Source organism: Helicoverpa zea, chromosome 17 (genome assembly GCF_022581195.2).
Source record: "Helicoverpa zea isolate HzStark_Cry1AcR chromosome 17, ilHelZeax1.1, whole genome shotgun sequence".
Taxonomy (NCBI): Eukaryota; Metazoa; Arthropoda; class Insecta; order Lepidoptera; family Noctuidae; genus Helicoverpa; species Helicoverpa zea.
In genome coordinates this window covers 6,226,030-6,244,207 of record NC_061468.1, presented here as the reverse complement: position 1 = coordinate 6,244,207, position 18,178 = coordinate 6,226,030, and the positions used below count along the sequence as shown (strand labels likewise).

The 18,178-nt window shown below is 35.2% G+C and overlaps 1 protein-coding gene across 4 annotated transcripts in view; it reads right to left on the bottom strand.

Moving 5' to 3' along the window:
- LOC124637984 (diuretic hormone receptor) overlaps positions 1-18,178 on the bottom strand; it is a 187,260-nt gene that overhangs the window by 28,869 nt on the left and 140,213 nt on the right. For all 4 annotated transcript variants that reach the window (XR_006985316.1, XM_047174744.1, XM_047174743.1 and 1 more), the window contains 2 exons: positions 7,339-7,966; positions 3,874-4,051 (listed from right to left, as the gene is read on the bottom strand). Coding sequence is in view for 3 of the 4 variants with exons in the window: in XM_047174744.1 (XP_047030700.1) it covers positions 3,874-4,051; positions 7,339-7,459 (299 nt within the window). In the remaining variant the exon portion in view is untranslated. The remainder of the gene's footprint in view (positions 1-3,873; positions 4,052-7,338; positions 7,967-18,178) is intronic.

Genomic DNA, 18,178 nt, shown 5'->3' with positions numbered 1-18,178 from the left:
CCAGTATCATGATCCGATAAATATAAATGGTGAACTTTACCAATAACGTTTTTCATGTTGCTAATAATATGATCTATGCAGGAATCCTTACGGGTCGGTTCAGTAATGTGAAGCTGTAAATTATGTGTTAGAAGAAAATTTTGTAAGTCTAAAACTGAGTTATTATTTATAAGGGTATTTATATTTAGGTCACCAGTCAAAATTATTCTTTTCTTATCTTTTAAGTTAAGTTTGTACATAAGCAATTCTAATTTATCAAAAAATATAGATAAGTTAGATGCGGGTATTCTGTAAACACAAATTACTACACATTGTAACGCTGGTATATCAACACCACAACATTCAAATACTTTTTCACAAGATAATGTCTCACATACCTTAATCGGTTTACAGTCTAAGGATTTATCAAGTAATATACATACACCTCCGCGTTTCTCATTTTGTCTAGAGAAAGAGCTACCTACATAATACCCATGCAAGCGAATATTATACTCATCGCCAGCTTTTACAAATGTTTCGGATAAACATAGAATACGAATTGGAGTTTTATTCTCTTTAAATTCATTCAAACATATTTCTACCTGTTCTAATTTATTTAATAAGCCTGCTATATTCTGATGAAATAGACGAACCGTATGACTTTTTTTATTGGTTATGCGATTATTATTTTTACGAACGAAATAACTGAACAGGCGTATTTGAATTATTTTTGGTATGTTCTGAGTTTTGCGGCTTTGATATTATTGGAAAATAAAAGGGGATGGTACCCTTAAGTGGTTGTTTTTTATTTGGTTGAGACTTTTTTACAAGTGCAATGTTTTTAAAGGTCAGGAAACGTTTAGTGTAATATTCATTATCCAATATAAAGTTAATTTTGTTGCACGCATTAAGTAAATAATTTTTCTTGAATTGTACATTCGAACCAATATCTAAGAAACGACAATTTTCAAAATTATGACAAATGTTTTTAAGTAGGTTATTTAACATTATTTCGTTTAGGCTTTTATTTCTACAAACATTAACAATAATAATATTAACATTTTCCAAGAATTTTAAAGTAGCTACAAGTTCATATAGTAAGTTATTCGGATTAACATCATTTTCACCAACACTGAGGATTAAGTAATTGTCTTTAGATTGTTGTAAATTTTGGCAACATTTTAATATTTCTGGAGTTGTAGCATTGGGTTTTATCAAAGAAGATACCTTATATTTCCCATAATTGGATCCCATTCGTGAGTGGATAAGTTCCGACGCGAGTCCAGACAGCTGTTGTCCGCCGACTATTATAATTTGTGGATGACTTTGTGCTGTCTCCGGAGAAGTTGTGACATCAAGTTCCCTAATCTGGGTTAAACTTGAGTTATTATTCGGCGGCGGATTGGTTTGAGCACTCGTTTGATGATCATACAACTGTGTATTTACGGTGTTCTTACAAGCAAGGTTAGCTTTAGATCCATCCCTTTCGTCGTCGGGTTTCAGTGCGAGATCTACACAACTGTTATTTAATATTGGATTACGCCGTGTTTGTTTGATTTTCCTTAGTGTACTTTTGGGGGAATACGGCGAACTTGTGCATATTTTTTTTAATTCGATTATAGTACGATCTTGCTCAATAGTCTGTTGTTTCAATAAGCGGTTTTCCGTACTTATATTTTCTATCTCTGCATGAGCAATTTCCAGTTGTTCCTTTAGGCGTTGAATTTCCTCCTTATAACTTTCAATATCTACATTATACTGTTGACGTGTAGATAGATCGGGTAAGCTGCTTGATAGGTAGTCCGAATGTGACGATATGAACGATAAATTGAGGGAATCATTATTTGTCGTATTAGTTTTGTTTTTGCGTTGTGTTACGTATTCACTATCCATGTTGAACAAATAAATACTCCAAATTAAATTTCTAAGAATCACAAAAAGTCGTGCAGGATGCCGGGCGCGATCTCACGTCCAATCGCTCCGCATGCGCTCTCTTCTACGAATAGGCTAAGCGCTCATTAGAAACTTTTTCGAAATTAATGAATACTTTGTGCATTGACAGATTTTCAAATAATTGCAATCCGTTAGAATGACGCATGTGAGTGTTTGTTTTGCACTAAAACTTTTTGAATTAAACACTTTTTCTGTCCATAAAATCACTTGCACAGCTGGCTCACTAGTACTAGTAGTAGTAGTAGTACTTAGATTTTCCTTTAAAAACTTGAGGTATCAATAGATTACTTAGTTCTAACTTTAGCACAGTTTTTGATCTATATCTCAGAACGGACAAACATTTCAGCAAAGCTGTCATAGTAAATCTTGTCCTACATAAAAAGGCCTATCCAATGATATATATGACATTCCTATTGGTGGGGTATACCAGGTCCCATATATTTGTGCCCATTGTCCTTTCCTAGTAAAATGATAAACTTACGGATCTTGTTATTTTCCGGTGACATATATCTACAAATATTATTTTCTTGGAACAAAACGTAGAAATGGGTATTACCCATATCTACAATCTTACTCACTGCTTTGACAAGTGTGATTGATCTGCAAATATATCTATGAATAAGCGTATATCTTAGAATATTGAATTTGCATCTCATATTCCGATCTCAGGTCACTGACCTACTTACGATGCCTTTTGAGAGCGCTGATACATGTATTTTGAAGAAAATCATAATATTCTGAAGAGCGATTCCAATTTCAGATTTTGAAATTCCTTCGGTAAAGAAATCATGACTAACTGATAATAATAATAGAGGCGTACCTACCTACTAATATTGGTATAGCAGACTCTACACATACCTATGAGTTCTAAATTGAATTTACCTATGTTGTACGCAAGAATGAATAGGTATTGGAAAACTAGTAGTTTCCACATGAAACAATTTTTTAATATTTTGACCCTAAAATGTTATAAGTACCGAATAGCAAATATTTAGGATTCATTTCAAATGTAAAGTAATGGGAGTTGAAGAAATTTGACTACCTAATATTTACATACATAGTGTGTAGTAATTAATGCTGTTGTGATATTTAGCGGTAAATTGATTATGCAAGGAATGCTTCAAGCCTGTTTTAAATTAGTGTAATGGCGCATACAGCTCCTTTAGAGTCACATATAATTTAAAATTCAAGTTTTCATAACAAAAGCACAAGAAATATTCCGAAACACATTTCTGATTTTCATTCCATAAAATAATTTGTCGAGAAAAACTCTTGACGCCATTGTGGCGCTCCCAGACTTCCAATTTATGATGCGATAAGTCTGAATGAGCCGCCTAGCGCGTTATGTCTGACATAAGTAGCGCAATTCTTGTCACACTAACAATTACTATATAAATGTGGAAAGATTAGTTTTTCGCAATTGTAACTAAAGAATTTTTTATGAGAGTTCATAAACGTTTCAAGAGAGTGATGAATTATTTTTTCTAACAAATAAACAATATTTTTTTGTAATGTTTTTAATAGATGACAGTGTTAGCATTCAATAACATAAAGGTTTCTTAAACCAAATGTTTACTACGAATTTCCAAAGCAACAGTTGTTTTCCGAAAAGTGTACTTGGGCGTGACTGTCTTATCCGCATTTAAGTAGCTCATTAAAATGGCTTTACCTATCCACTAACGAAACATTTCTAGTTTAACTTACGTTCATAAAAAAATGTAATAAGTAAAGCTAATCAAAGAATTTGTATAAAAAGTTAACTAGAGGTCTTAACACTAACCCGCATTGAGCAAGCGTGGCGGTTAATGCTCAATCCATCTCCGTGGGAGAGGAGACTTGTGCCCAGAAGTGGGACGATAACAAGGTTGTAACGTAACGTCTAACGTCTTAATCGAAATACCCTTAATCGATAACTTTTGATATAACAGGTTTTCCACTTACTTGAAATAAAGGAACACGAACACCGCAAGCGACAACACAGCGAGGCTGAGCGAGTAGCCCGCGAGGTAGATGAGGCTGGTGACGTCAGTCGGCGACACGTTGGCAATGCGTTCCGTACAGTTCGCGTAGTTCGAGTAGTTGCGCCAAACGCCGTCCATGCACCAGCGGGAGGCATTCTCTGTCAAAATCAAAAATCATTTATTCAAACTTGGCTGCAAAACAGCGCTTTCAAAATACAGCCCCTAAAACGCCTGCCCTTCACAACTTCCTATGTGTTTTTGCTGGGAAGAAGAAGTGGAAACAAACTCCCCATCAACACATGTCGGTCTGTTAAAAGAACCTTTCAACAATGTTTGTGTCAGAAACAATCATGATTGTTCATCTAATCATCTGCCTAGCCTTTTTCAACTAGGCTAGACTCACAGATTAAGTGCATGCAGCTGAGTAGGTTCTGTGCATGGAGCGACTGCTTATTTGACACCCTATATTATAAACCACTCTTTAAGGTAAATGTCACTGTTAGCTACACTATTTATCTAATAGAAGGTACGGAGGATTATAATCTGACGTAAAATTGTTAACTATAGGTAATGTCTACAATATTACGCAATAATTTTCGGGATCTTGTGGTTTGCCTTTGGTAAACCCTAAAATTTTGGGTATTGAATACCGAGATTAAGTAAGAAATCGCGGAATATTTTGACAAAGTTACAAAATAGAGCACTTCCTTAATTATTATGAATTTTATGTTAGTCAAATACATGTTTTCAAAATTATAATTGTCATGGGTGTTCTACGCGGTTGCAACCCAGTTTGTCATAATTCATGTTTACAAACGAGGTTTGTTATGAACTAGCTATATTCCTCAGTTTCTCTCACGGCCCGAGGGACTGTTTGCATCCGGCTAAAAAGTATAGTACAAACAGGGGTTCAAATATTGTCCAAACAAACTAATTTTAATCGTAAAACAGACAAATAAAGTCACTTGTGGGTTTCTAAAATAACATTATTTTGAATAATTTGCAGTTTGGTGAAACAGTTTTAAATTGGTTGGCTTTTGCAATTCACAAAACGTTGATATTATGAAACTGTAATGTTCATAAAGGTTATATTTCGCTGACACAGATCCAGAATCATATTTGAAAAAAGAAAATATGCGAAATAAAGACACGGGTAGCTTAGAGTAAATTTTCAGCATTGAGAGAATAATAAAATGGTAAAAAATATCATAATCCTTTCAAATACCCGAAGCCTTTGGGAAACAAAAGAAGCGGGGTTACATAACAAGGTTGCTAAGCAACGGATTTTACCCTTTTTGTGGCTGGCTGTTTTTTTTACAAGAATCAGAAGCTCTTGAATGAATTTATCGGACAGAGGGAGTCTGAGAGTAAGACCAGTTGCAGAAAAGATGAGAGGCAGATGCATGTTACGAGGAGGGATGGAAAACATGTCTCAAAGATGACAGAGTAGGAGATCAATAAAGGAGATCAATAATTCATTATCTAAGAGAGGGCAGGAATAAGAAGGGAGTAAATGTTAGTATGAGGAGTGACAGAGAAGAATGGAAGAGGAAAATATATTGACTGACCTACTCCAAATAAAATTGGGAACAAAGAAGAAAAATTCAAAGATCACAAAAAATCTACAAACGTCAGTTTATTAATATTTTTACGGCAAAACGGTTGAGCAACAAGGCAGCTATTCTCTTGGGACACGCATGAAAATCAAAGTTGTACATTAAATTAAACAGTATACATCATATGTATGTGTTAGTGAAACACACACATACAAACATCAATAATGGATAATAGTCTCTTGGTAATGGGTTGTGGTTTTTGGCTAAATCTACAGGTACGCTCCATGTTGGTGTAGCGGTTTGTGCAAATGGTATGTAAACAATATATGATAGGAAGGGAACGGTGACCTTTATTTGTTTACATGTTCGATTATATTTTGTGTGTGTCTACTTGAAGTTTTGAAATTCGTAAGTTTGAAGAGCCAAATGAGCATTTTCAATTAGAGATTTACAGGTACGGTCGAGTTTAAACATAATTGAAACTTTAAATTGGTTTTATTTCGAAGAGAGAACGAGAGAAGTAAATATTAATTGTGACAAAATATAAGTCTCCTCGTATTAAAGTCAAGTGCTTCTTTCAATTCGAATAATACCTACTGTTCTAAAGATGCATGTTAAGTTAAGACTACAAGCATTTACCGAATATACATAAGGTATTAGAAGCATATAAAGTGCTTCTAAGCGTGAGGAATCTCGAATTAGTCTCAACATTTTTTGGACCACTCTATACATTACTAAGTTACTTTAAGCTGAATCTTACCACAAAACTACTACTGTACTCAAACACTGCAGTTATTATCGTAACATTTAACACTCGAGCTGCACCAGTCCTATCAGTTTTCACAACAAAAGCAACGTCTCGGGATAACAGTCGTATTTGTATTCCTATTGTTTTCAAGATATTTTAGTACGTCGTTACTGGTAGTACAATGAGAGCTCTTAAAAAACGGTTCGTTGCAATGATAGGAGAGAATGCAGTGCTTAAGGCTTTTCGCTTTTTTATTACTGAGTTTAAGTTCGTATTGTATTCTATTGTGATTCAGAAGATTTACATGAAGACAGTTAAAGAAAGAGTGAATGCTACAATAAATTGGATATTTCGCTTGTTATGTTAATGTGGTTACTGAATTTTACAAAATACTCGTGTAATTATGCCGAATCAGTGACTTGAACTACTTCGAGCACCTTCATGGTATTTTATTCATATATCATAGTATTGTATACGGTACTTTGGGGATTTTAAAAGCAGGTAATTTAAAAAAGACTGCCTTCAAACTAAGCATTCGTAATGAAAGTATCTCTGTTTCATCTAAACGAGGTACTTGCCGAAAGAACTGTTGTGAAAAGTTTATAGTAGATCAAAAAAGTATCCAAACTAGGTAAAATATCATCGTCCAGTGAAAATAGATATTTACGCTTTCTTTAGCCACGCCTTTGGCTCAAGGCTGCCCCAAATGCACATAAAGGTACGCCTTTACATCGACCTTGTTTTTGTCATTGATGCACTAATATTAAACATGTTTCTTCGTTGTTGTACTTAAGATTACACTACTTATAACTTCAAGAAGAATTATTCTGTGTGTATCACACAGAATAATCAGTGCTAAAAACTTCATTTGGTTTGAAAAGCTGGTAGGTAATGATTTAACTGTCTACATACGGTACCGACTATTGTGTGTGTAGACATGGTACATCAATTAATACCTACACATTAGGATTACTTAAATAGCATTAACTAGAACAAAAGAAAATGCGGGCATGATCTACTAACACCCAAAACAACGTCAAGAGATTCCATACAAAATCCTCGCACAGATCCGTCTAGACCACGTGATCGCATTGTTTACATACTCGAGCGAGAGCGGCGTAATAGAGGATTAGAGACTTACGTGTGTCATCGTACTGGACCCCGTGGAACTCGCTGAAGCAGCGCTGGATGGCCTGCGTGTTCCAGGGCGTCGGGTCCCAGCACAGCAACCCGTCGTAGTACGCAGGACAGTACTCCTGCATCGACAGGTTCTCATTCTTCGCCAGGCACTCCGCCACCTTCGCACTGACATTATCTGTTTCTGTATTCTCGAACGTCGTTAGGTCCTCCAGCTTGACGGCTTAAATCTCTCTCGACTAGGAATTTGAGCTAATTAGCTTTGGTTTGTTCTTTGGCTTGCCTATTTACACTAACATTAACACTTAGTCACATTAATTGTCACTGTCACACTATCTGTGCTGCAGTTCCATTGCGCCATTCGCTGGCGTGGAAGACGAGACAGTCCCGTGTCTCAGGTGTGTTGTTCTGCGCGCCTCAGCGGAGCGGAGTCTGTGCAGCGGCGCCGAGTCCCCGGCAAGAACGTTACCATGATAACGTTGTTTGCACTCGGCTTGTGTTCTAACTTATCAAGTGATAACGTTCCCAGAGCAAACATCGGCAGTCTGTGCGAGTATTTGCGTATCGTGCAAGGAACTTTAGTTTTTAATTTAATTTCCTTCGCCCCATTTAAGCCTTGTTGTCCGTGCAACCTGCAAAGAGACACCTTTGGTCATGATATCGTCATGATAAGTTGTGTACACAGTGCGATTACATTTTATATGAGTTATTTTATGATACAGTCGAAATATGGGTTTAAGTATGCAAGGAGCGTGCTGAAGATAACAAATACGTGGGTATTGTTTCATTTGTAAATATTAATAGAAAAAATATTAATATAAATATTAATAGAAGAGAATAGTGTCTTGATTGCAATAATTCTAAGTTCGGTATCTACGGCGTAGATATTTAATTAAATAATGGCAGTGGCGATATAGGCACGCGTTATTGGACGAGGGTAGCAAATGCCTCGGTATTTAGGTCATGGGTTCGGATCGTCACATCGGCCAAAAGTAATTAGGTTCTCTTGGCTACAGGTCCGCCTTTATTTGGGATACCAAACTGGAATACCTTTTGTACGTAGGTAATGTTTGAAAATAGAATCTAACAAACTATGCAGGAATGCGGATTCTAAGCGTTATGGTCAATTAATTGTGGTCAATAGGCATGTTTGCCTTTGTCTACTGTTGTACATAATTATAGAACCTCTATTGAGACGTTAAGTACGTTAAATATCGTATTGTCAAAGGTGTATTGGGCATAATTGGGTGATTGATTAGGAGTTTTATTAGTAAGTAGGTGATAAATGTATGTCACTGTACTATTTGTACCGTTTATTTTAGTAGTTTAATATTTTTGATGCTAAATAATTATTTATTTAACGAATATTAAAATATCCCTAATGTTTAATATGCCATTAATATAATTTTTGTAAACTAAAAGTAATTAAAATATTATTTATATGAATAAATATCTGATATGTGATTAATAATGTGCAAATGTAGGTGCATGTTTAATCCGCTTTAACTAAATGCAAATAAAGAGCGCTGTTCATTATCCGACAGACGATATCCTAGTCATAATAGTGTAATTATTATTATAGATAGTGAATAGGTAGCGTGTATGTAATCATATTACTATTATTATTGGAACTTGATTAATTTTATATTTAGCAACACTTGTGGATTTTATCGAGGTTTCTATAAATAGTAAACACATTATTATATTGGAATCTATCATTAATCAACATAGCTACTGGACTGGTGAAAGTTAACATTAAAAGTATGTTCCCCTTATGTAACAAATTATTTCCATTTACATTACAAAATTTAAAACTTAATCCTACACTGTAATGCATAACGTGTAAAAGTTACGCAATAACTAAGTTTTACTGTGTGTAACGATTGTAAATACCCTGAAAACTTCAAAAAAAAGTCTGATGGCACCATTTAAATTTTAAACATTCACTCCAACAAATAGCTTTCATTTCCACTCGCCCACTAAACCTTGTTAGTGCATCCTATAGAATTCCCATTTTATATTCTCAAATAGATATTTCATGTTTAATTATATTATACCTTTATTCCTATACAGTCCACAGATATAATGGACGTTAAAAGTTAAACAAGGTTAAAAGCATTTCACAGCACTGTGTAATTTGGCTGGCAGCAATGGAACGGGACGAAGCGGAACGACCCGACTGAGGTAAACGATATTGGCGACACAAATCTAATTTATACGCGCCTTGGACGACAGTCACTTAATTACGTATATATTTTAGCTAGTTTCCTCCCTTTGATTTATTCACTCGCTCCTACTGGTAATTTTAGTTAGGTATATCAAAATTCGTGGTGGCCTAGTGGGTAAAGCACCAACCTCTCATGTATGGCTATGTGGGTTCGTTTCCAGGTCAGGCAAGTACCAATGCAACGTTTCTAAGTTTGTGTGTACTTTCTATGTATATCTAAGTGGTGTCTTAGGTATACATACATAGAAATGGCTGATAAAAATGTGAAGAAAAACATTTCGTGGAAACCTGGACTATATGGTCTGAAATCACCAACCAGCATTGAGTAAGCGTGGTGATTAACGCTCAATCCTTTTCCGTGTGAGAGGAGGCCTGTGCCCAGCAGTGGGACGATAAAAAGGCTGTAACAGATATCAAAATTGTATTTTCTTATCCAAGGAGTTCTGTTCTCAAACGAGGAGATTAGCCAGCTTTTAGCCAGATTAGCAGTCAGCAGAGAATTCAGCCAGTTCCTTTTATTATTCAGTCGCTTTCACGAGTAATTTTAGTTACATACATCAAAATTGTATTCTCCATATTTACCTATTGAATTCACGAAATATTAATAGAATTTACAAATTGATGTTGTATTTGCGATGCTGAAAATGATCATTAATTTATAAATCTACATGATTTACCTACATATGTTTGGTTACTAATATTTACTAAATGTAAATGGGAAAATACATAATATTCATCTATAATTGGAAATAGGTTAGGTTAATTTTAATGGATAGCTCCCGCTAGATTGGTAGCGAAATTCAATTAATAATTGGCTGTCGCGATGCTGCGGTCGATGCAGCGAGAGGAGCAATTATAATTAAATTTACTTTATAAAATAAGATTGTATTTTGGGTTAAAATATAAGCTAAGTATGTGTAGAACAGAAGTATGGCGATAAATAAATACTCGTAATATACATGTTGCTTATAACTGGACGTAATATTTTTAGTTGCAAGGTAACTATTCGCCGTAGCCGTAGGTGACTAAAACTAATCTACGATCCTTTCCCGAGTCTAAGCTATCTCCCCTTTCATTATCAGCTTAAACGGTTCAGCCCTTCTTGAGTCATTAATAGTGTAACAAACATTATTTTCTTTTGTATAGATAATATAATACATTGACTTGCGATTCTCAATGTCTAGATACTTAAGTTAACTATTTTGAAGTTTTTCATGTGCCTTTAAACATGATCCATTACTCGAATTTCTTCAGGACAAATGACATTATGTAGGGCATGAGTCGGCTTTATTTTTAGAGTTCAATGACACAGCAGTGATTAATTTTTAATTCCAGCAAGTGATACGCAAGATTGATTTATACGTATTTGTTTGTAGCCTGATAACAATGTAACGTGAGACTTTACATAAATCAACCAGTCTATAAAGAGTGAAATGAGTTTATGAACTGCTGTTGTTAATTTGTGGTAAGTATAAAAGTCTTATGAACTTTTAATGGTGGTTAGACAGAGAAAAGATTAGTTGTATTATGTTGTTCATATCGTAAGAATGTAAACCATAATTAATTTACTCCTTTTTAAAGTTCTATAGGTACCCAAAGGGTAAAACAGACAGTCTATTAACACTTCACTGTCTGCTCGTCCGTCCGTCCGTCTATCGGTCTGTCACCAGGCTGTATCTCAAGGACCGTGATAGCTAGACAGTTGAAATGATCACAGATGATGTATTGTTGTTGCCGCTATAACAACAGATACTGAAATAGTACTTTCATCGTAATGGTGCGGAACCCTTCATATGCAAGGCCCACTCGCATTTTACCGGTTTGTAGATATTTGTAGAGAATTTTAGCTAGTTAATTCTTTGAGCAGTTGTTTGTTGCTTTTTGAAATAAGAGCAACTTGTTTTTTTTTTATTTTTTGTGCGTTTACGAAACTATGCCAGTAAAGTAGCTGTCAAATTGTTAATTTAATAGTCAGAGCTTTTAATACAAAAATTCAAAGTTTCATTAGATAGAACATTTTTGATTACATTCTGGATCACATTTATTGGCCCTTTTTTAATTAGTGCTTCAGACGCGTGCATTAATTAAAAGTCTGATATTTTGACAAGAAAATTCTAAGGAATTTCAATACCAATTAAGTACCTATTTTAAGCAAATCTTTGTGAATATTCAATGTTCTGTTTGTTTAATTATAAAAGGAAATTGCAATAGATAGGCAATTCTGATTGGAATAGCCTGGCTATCTTCACTTAGATAAGTTCAGTAATCTGTTGAAATGTAAAATTAAGTAAGTACACCTTCCTATTTATATGGTTTCTAATCTTACAACAGTTACTGAATTAAAGTACTAGGCGAAATCGTTAAAATTTTAAATGTTTTTTCAATATGTGCCTTTTGTTTTTAAACAAATAGACAGCAATAGTTACAACAACAAAAAACAGAACATTTATGGCCTTACTACAAAAACTTTAACCACTGTTTTACACTTGTCTAAAAAAAATGTGGCTCCAAAATGAACCATATGTCAACGTCATAATTTGACATTTTTTTAGACAAGTCTTAAACTGACGTTAAAAAGTTTTTGTGGTAAGACGGTTCATGTTTAGTTCGAAAACTACCGCAAAAGTTAATCAATTGTATGTAGCCAATACATTGGTAGTACGAGTGAAATATTCAATCCGTGTACTCCCACGGTTGTTATTTTAACGAGAAAAGTTTCCATTCACACAAAAAACGAGTAAATAACAATCCGCAGCTGGTGGCCTTTCAATATTGTAAAAAATTATAACGGTACTCTATTTTTAATAAAAATACGCACGTTATTCGAATAGGTACCAGTTAAAAATCAACGTTTCGTTAACCATTAAAATGATGCCCGAGGGACTGCGAAAAAATCCATTTAACATACTACCGAAGTTTTTCATTTTCTATAGCTCCACAGGGACACGGCTCTCGTATAATATTTGTGGAATTAAATTAGTTTTTTCTTGAGTGTTTTCGTTTTTAATTTAATAATGTTTTATGGTAAATCGATAGTAGGTAAAGAAGGTATAGTTAAGTAGGTATTTGCCTTCGCAAAGATTAAGCTTTGCTTATCGATGTGGAAACTTTGTTGGGTTGATGACAAAACAAAATAAAAATGACTTAAGTTATTCGATATTTTTCATTTCAATTCATGATTTTTTGTAGAAAGCGGAATATAAACACTTTCGATCTACTAATAATTTACAGCCAGTAATTATGTCACTTGTTTACCATTTCTTTACAGCCAAGTCAGTAACAAACATCGTAAACCAACTAATAAGGTGCAATAACACAATAAAAATACTACAACAACAGCTAAAAAAATAATACCCGAACAAATAAAAAAGGGTATTACATTCATGTATTTATATAGCTTTGTAATGGCAATTTGCAAGGCCTTTGTAGCCTCGAAATTCATTTCGCGTTCACAACGAAACGCTCATGATTGGCAATCGTACAGATCAAATAGCATCATCAAAAAGGTTTAAGAACCAAATAGTTCTATATACACACATATTTACGCAAAAATATTTTAAAAAAACTAACACTTTTCTATGGGAAAACCCCTCACCCTTACCCGGATGTAATAGCCCACGTTACTCGTACTAGCATCTCTCTCGTAATAGCACACGTTACTAGGATAGGGTAGCTTTCCAACAGTGAAATAATTTTTCAATCAATTCTGTAGTTTCGGAGCCTTTGTGGTACAATCAAACAAATACATAAGCATAGAGTAGGTACGGACATAATGATGATGATGATGTCCTAGCCGATTATCGGCTACGGCGGCTGTTCTCATGTAAGGAGATTAGCCAACTGCGCAGGACATATTATAGTGCACAAGCATTTGCGCAGACACAGGTGCACTCCCTATTCCTTCACTCTCATAGCCCGATGGGACGGCAATCCGACACGACCGGAAAGAGATCAGGCGCAGGACCGACATTTTCGTGCTCTCCGATGCACGGGTGAATCAATCACCAACTTCCAGGCTTCGGGCTGCTTTGTGAAAGTCTTCTAAAACCCACATAGCGATTTCGGCCCGACTCGGGAATCGAACCCGAGACCTCGTGCTCAGCAGCCACACTTGCGACAACTAGACCAACGAGGCAGTACGGACATAATAATGATACAATAAATAGGATGTTTGAGAACCAACGCTATTACAAGCACTGCCCGTGACGTCACGGCTACACGAAACGATCAAATATTAAAAAGATTTCGTTCCTCCAGAGACAATTTGTTGGCGCGATTTCTCAACAAAGGGAATACAAGATATGATCCCAACAATAACTAATTCACAGCGAAGACAGCCGACGTGAACTTATTTCCGTCAATTTATAAGGAAATTGCGTTATTCCTAGCTGCAAACAATGGAAATATTTCACACTTATATTGGTTTTATGCATATTTGACACTCCTTGGTAAAAAAAAACAAATACGTGTAGGTCGCAAGCGTCATTATCTTGTTTGATGTTGATATGATCTGATTTATCACACGCTTGTACACAGTACAGTCGAGCACAGTTTGATCGCAGGTTTTCTCGAGTGGCTGCGTGTGTACTCGACTGTACATCGTTAGAACCTTGGGGAGTAATAAATCCCTACTACTACAAGTATTACGCGCGATAAACCAAATTGCCTTTGGGTCCGAATTCCTTAGATTTCAGTCTTGAAGCCTGTAGCTATTTTATTTATTGTAGGTTCCTGTGTTTTAGTATCTGCAAATAAATAAAAAAGTCCTTAACCTACTTGGTCTATTTTTTATTTCGATTATTTGTTTTAGTGTAATAAATGAAGAGCAAAAACTAGGGCACTTGCCAACACCAAATCTCGGGTCTGTTAATGATTATTTATTTATGCTGCTTATTTCCTTTTCTTCTTAGCAATTATCTCAGCATAGCGCCAGAATCTTAATTTTCTTCCTGGAGTTTTAGCGACTAGGGGTCAATGGTTGTTACATCTTAACAACCTCTTAATATTCTAGTATAATTTATTAAATTCAAAGACAATAGTAGAATTAGAATTCCAGACACGATAGATCCATGTATTTCATGGCAGTCGAAACAGTTGCAGCATTTTTTTGCACTCTTCCACAATATTTACCAAAAAGCGCAACTCCCAGTCATAAATAAAATCGAAAACGAGCGCAAAATGTAAAAGTGATGGTGGTAACAATAGGGATAAAATGGGAAGTCGTTTGGCGCGTATTGAGGCGTAATCGGACCGTCCCGTGACGTTTGTTTCATTTTGACAATCGTTCGGAACCGCCGATGCTGGCCGATTCTGCACGATTCCATGCGTTTGAATCGCGGATGAAGGAAAGTTGAACGGAGATGCTAGGCAGGTAGGTCAAGTGCCTTCTTGTAAGTAACGTACGGTAAATGCTACCAAAACGATCAGTTACTATTAAACTAATGAGGCGTTCGGGTTCCTTGAACCTGTACAATCACATCTGTAAAAGATCGATTGGTGATTTGGTTTTTAAAAAATCTGCCAGTTCCAAAGATGATGACCTAGTAACGTTCCTCGTCCTACGAATACGCATTTTGGCACGCTACTGAGGAGATTTTCCGTTATGACATCTCCGCCAGTCATTTTGTTCTCCATCGTGTTAACGTGAACGCGTGGTGCGAAGCGTTTTTCCTCGTGAATATTCATGGTATTGAAATTGCATACAGATGTAAAGCATCATGGGAATTTAATTTATTTTTCAATTGTATTACATTGCGTTTTATTTCGTTATTGTTTAATTATATTTTCATTTTAATTTGCACCATAGCGAAATCAATTACATCTTAATTTACAGATGTCATTATCGATCACAATTAACATACATAAGATGTTCTATTGCAAGGGATCCAATTCATTAATTAAAGTAATCCTAAAATAATTTATAGCTTAATATTTGGAATCTAAACCGCAACCGCAAAATAAGTTTTAATTCTCGTAACAGCAATTTCCCATTTACGCCAAACTTCAAACAAATAACACTCAAAATATACATTAAGGAAGTCAATAGGTACATCAACTAGCACAATCCATAACGTTCACTTCCATTATCGTCTTCGCGATAACGCACGCACATTATTCGAGCGAAGCGCCCACTAAACGGAAAACGATAAAGATTAATATACCAAACATACAGCTGACAGAAGACTGCATAGCTGTTTCAAAACAGATATAAAGACTACCTTTTGTTCCAGGTTTCAGTTGAATTTCAAGGGAACTTTTTCTTGCCCTACGACCATACGGTTAGTTAGTCAGTCATCAACGTAGAAGAATCGTTTTTGCAGTTGAAATCAATAGTGAAACAATGCGCTGCCCATGATCCGAAAAGTCATATTTTTTGGAAATCGTTCCATGTATGTGATGTACATAAAAGAGTATGGTTTGCTGTACAGTTATTTAAATTACTATTTTATATGATTAGAGTTGTATCCGGTTAGGCTGGAAACCGACCCCAACATAATTGGGAAAGGGCTGGAAAAATAATGATGATTATAAGATTAGAGTAGCAAAAGTTTTAAGCCGTTTTGCCTTAAAAACTCAAACAAACAAACAGGCAGACATTAGCATTTATGCTATTGATAAAGCAAGGATGCTAGAGTCAGCAAACCACTCCCCGTAATGTGTTTGCAGAAACCGTTTCAATTTATAACGTTATTAAGTTAAAGTAATAATAACTGTCTCGTTTAGACATAAACTGGAACCCGGATGGCACATTAACTTGGTATTAAAGTTTGCTGCGAAAGCAAATATTTAATAGAAGGATTAACATTTGCTTCGGGATTTTATTATTATTTGAGAATAAGCTATATTTTTGCATTTATGAGGTAGATAGGTACAAAATTTTAGTTTCAAAGTTTTATTGATATTGCATTCGGTGGGTAGTAATGTCCGTTTAACAAAATGTTCTTTAAAACCTTTCAAACTTTACTTTGCTACAATATTCCCTGGTACCAGGAATTAAGGGGTTTTCTACAGTTAAAAGGTAAGGTAAAGGTAAGGGTATATCCTGTGATGGAACACCTATATTTTCTTGAGCAACATTTATACTAGCGTGCATTGAAATGGTATTTTCAGTACTGTGTATTTTTTGACGACACACGAAGCCGCAGCGTGCAAAAAATTCGGCCAACTTTTTTAGGTGCTCCTTTTGAAATTTTTTCATAGATTTTTTTTAAATTGGTACAATGGTGGCTCAAAAATGAAAATCCCAAGGGAGTGTTAGGAAAAAGGGAAGTAAAGAATATATTGAAAAATTCCGTTTGGTGAAAGATAAATAATGTGCCTATGTAATATGCCTATTTATTATACTACAAATAAACAAGAAATGTTTAGTATTCTATTATAATGCTGTTAGCTATTTTCTAGATGATCCAGACCTCCGGACCTACGAGACGAGGACTCATATTTTTTTACGTGATCCGCGTGCAGATCGGCAAAATATAATAGGTCCTACTTTTATTGGTAGGACAAACGATAATAGTAGTAGAATATAATTGGATATTTATATATAATTGCGTACTTTTATATAAGTAATTGCATACTTTTGTGACCTACACGCTCTTGAGTGCATTTACTTAGCATTTATAAGAAGTTGTTGCTTCTGAACTAATTCCTTGTAATCACGGCCTAAGTCCTAAGTGCGCAGACATCAGTAACATTTGTTAACATCAATATCAAGTGAGTCAAACTCAAGTGGCTGATAACGCTCAGATTGTGTGTTTGTCATTATTACTAATACTCTGCTATCTGTTGGTATATTCACCTATCATAGTTGCATTGGTTTTGTGTTGTTATACAATCTGCTGCCTATTATTTAACTGGGGGCAGTAATAAAACAAAAAAAACTTGTTGTTCCGAAATAATAATTAATTAATAAGTAGAAAATAACGCCTACTTTTTTCAAAGATTTTTCTCACTGCCCCAAATTCATTGCCTCGCAGTGTAATTTGATTTTTCAAGATCCATTTCGAAATCATAATTAACAGTATTGTGTAGGGCTATACGATCCCAATTTCAAGCTGGCTTTCATAATTCCCAAGAAATTGCAATCAGGAAACCATTAAAATTATAACCGATGTTCGAGACATCGCATAGAATTCGAAATTATCTTTGAACAAGTTCGTCCAATCCCATTGACGGTCAAATTGGAGACCAACTGGAATTGATTTATTTGTTAACTGCTTGCAAACCTTGAGTGGGAATATTGTACAAAAACTATTGGACCCATCTGGTCAATCCGAGGAATGTCGCAATCTTGGTGACAAGTTATTGAACCTTTTTTTCACTGTATTCTGTTTTCAAAATAAGAAACATTTGTTTCTCGTTTTTAGGGTGCCGTACCCAAATGGTAAAACGGGACCCTATTGTTTTCGCTCCTCTGTCCGTCCGTCTGTCAGCAGGCTGTATCTCATGAATCGTGATAGCTAGAGAGTTGAAATTTTCACAGATGAAATACACATGATGTATTTCTGTTGCCGCTATAACAACAAATACTGAAAACTAGAAAAAAATAAATAGTTGGGGGCTCCCATACAACAAACGTGATTTTTTGCTCATTTTTGCTCGATATCCATAAATATAT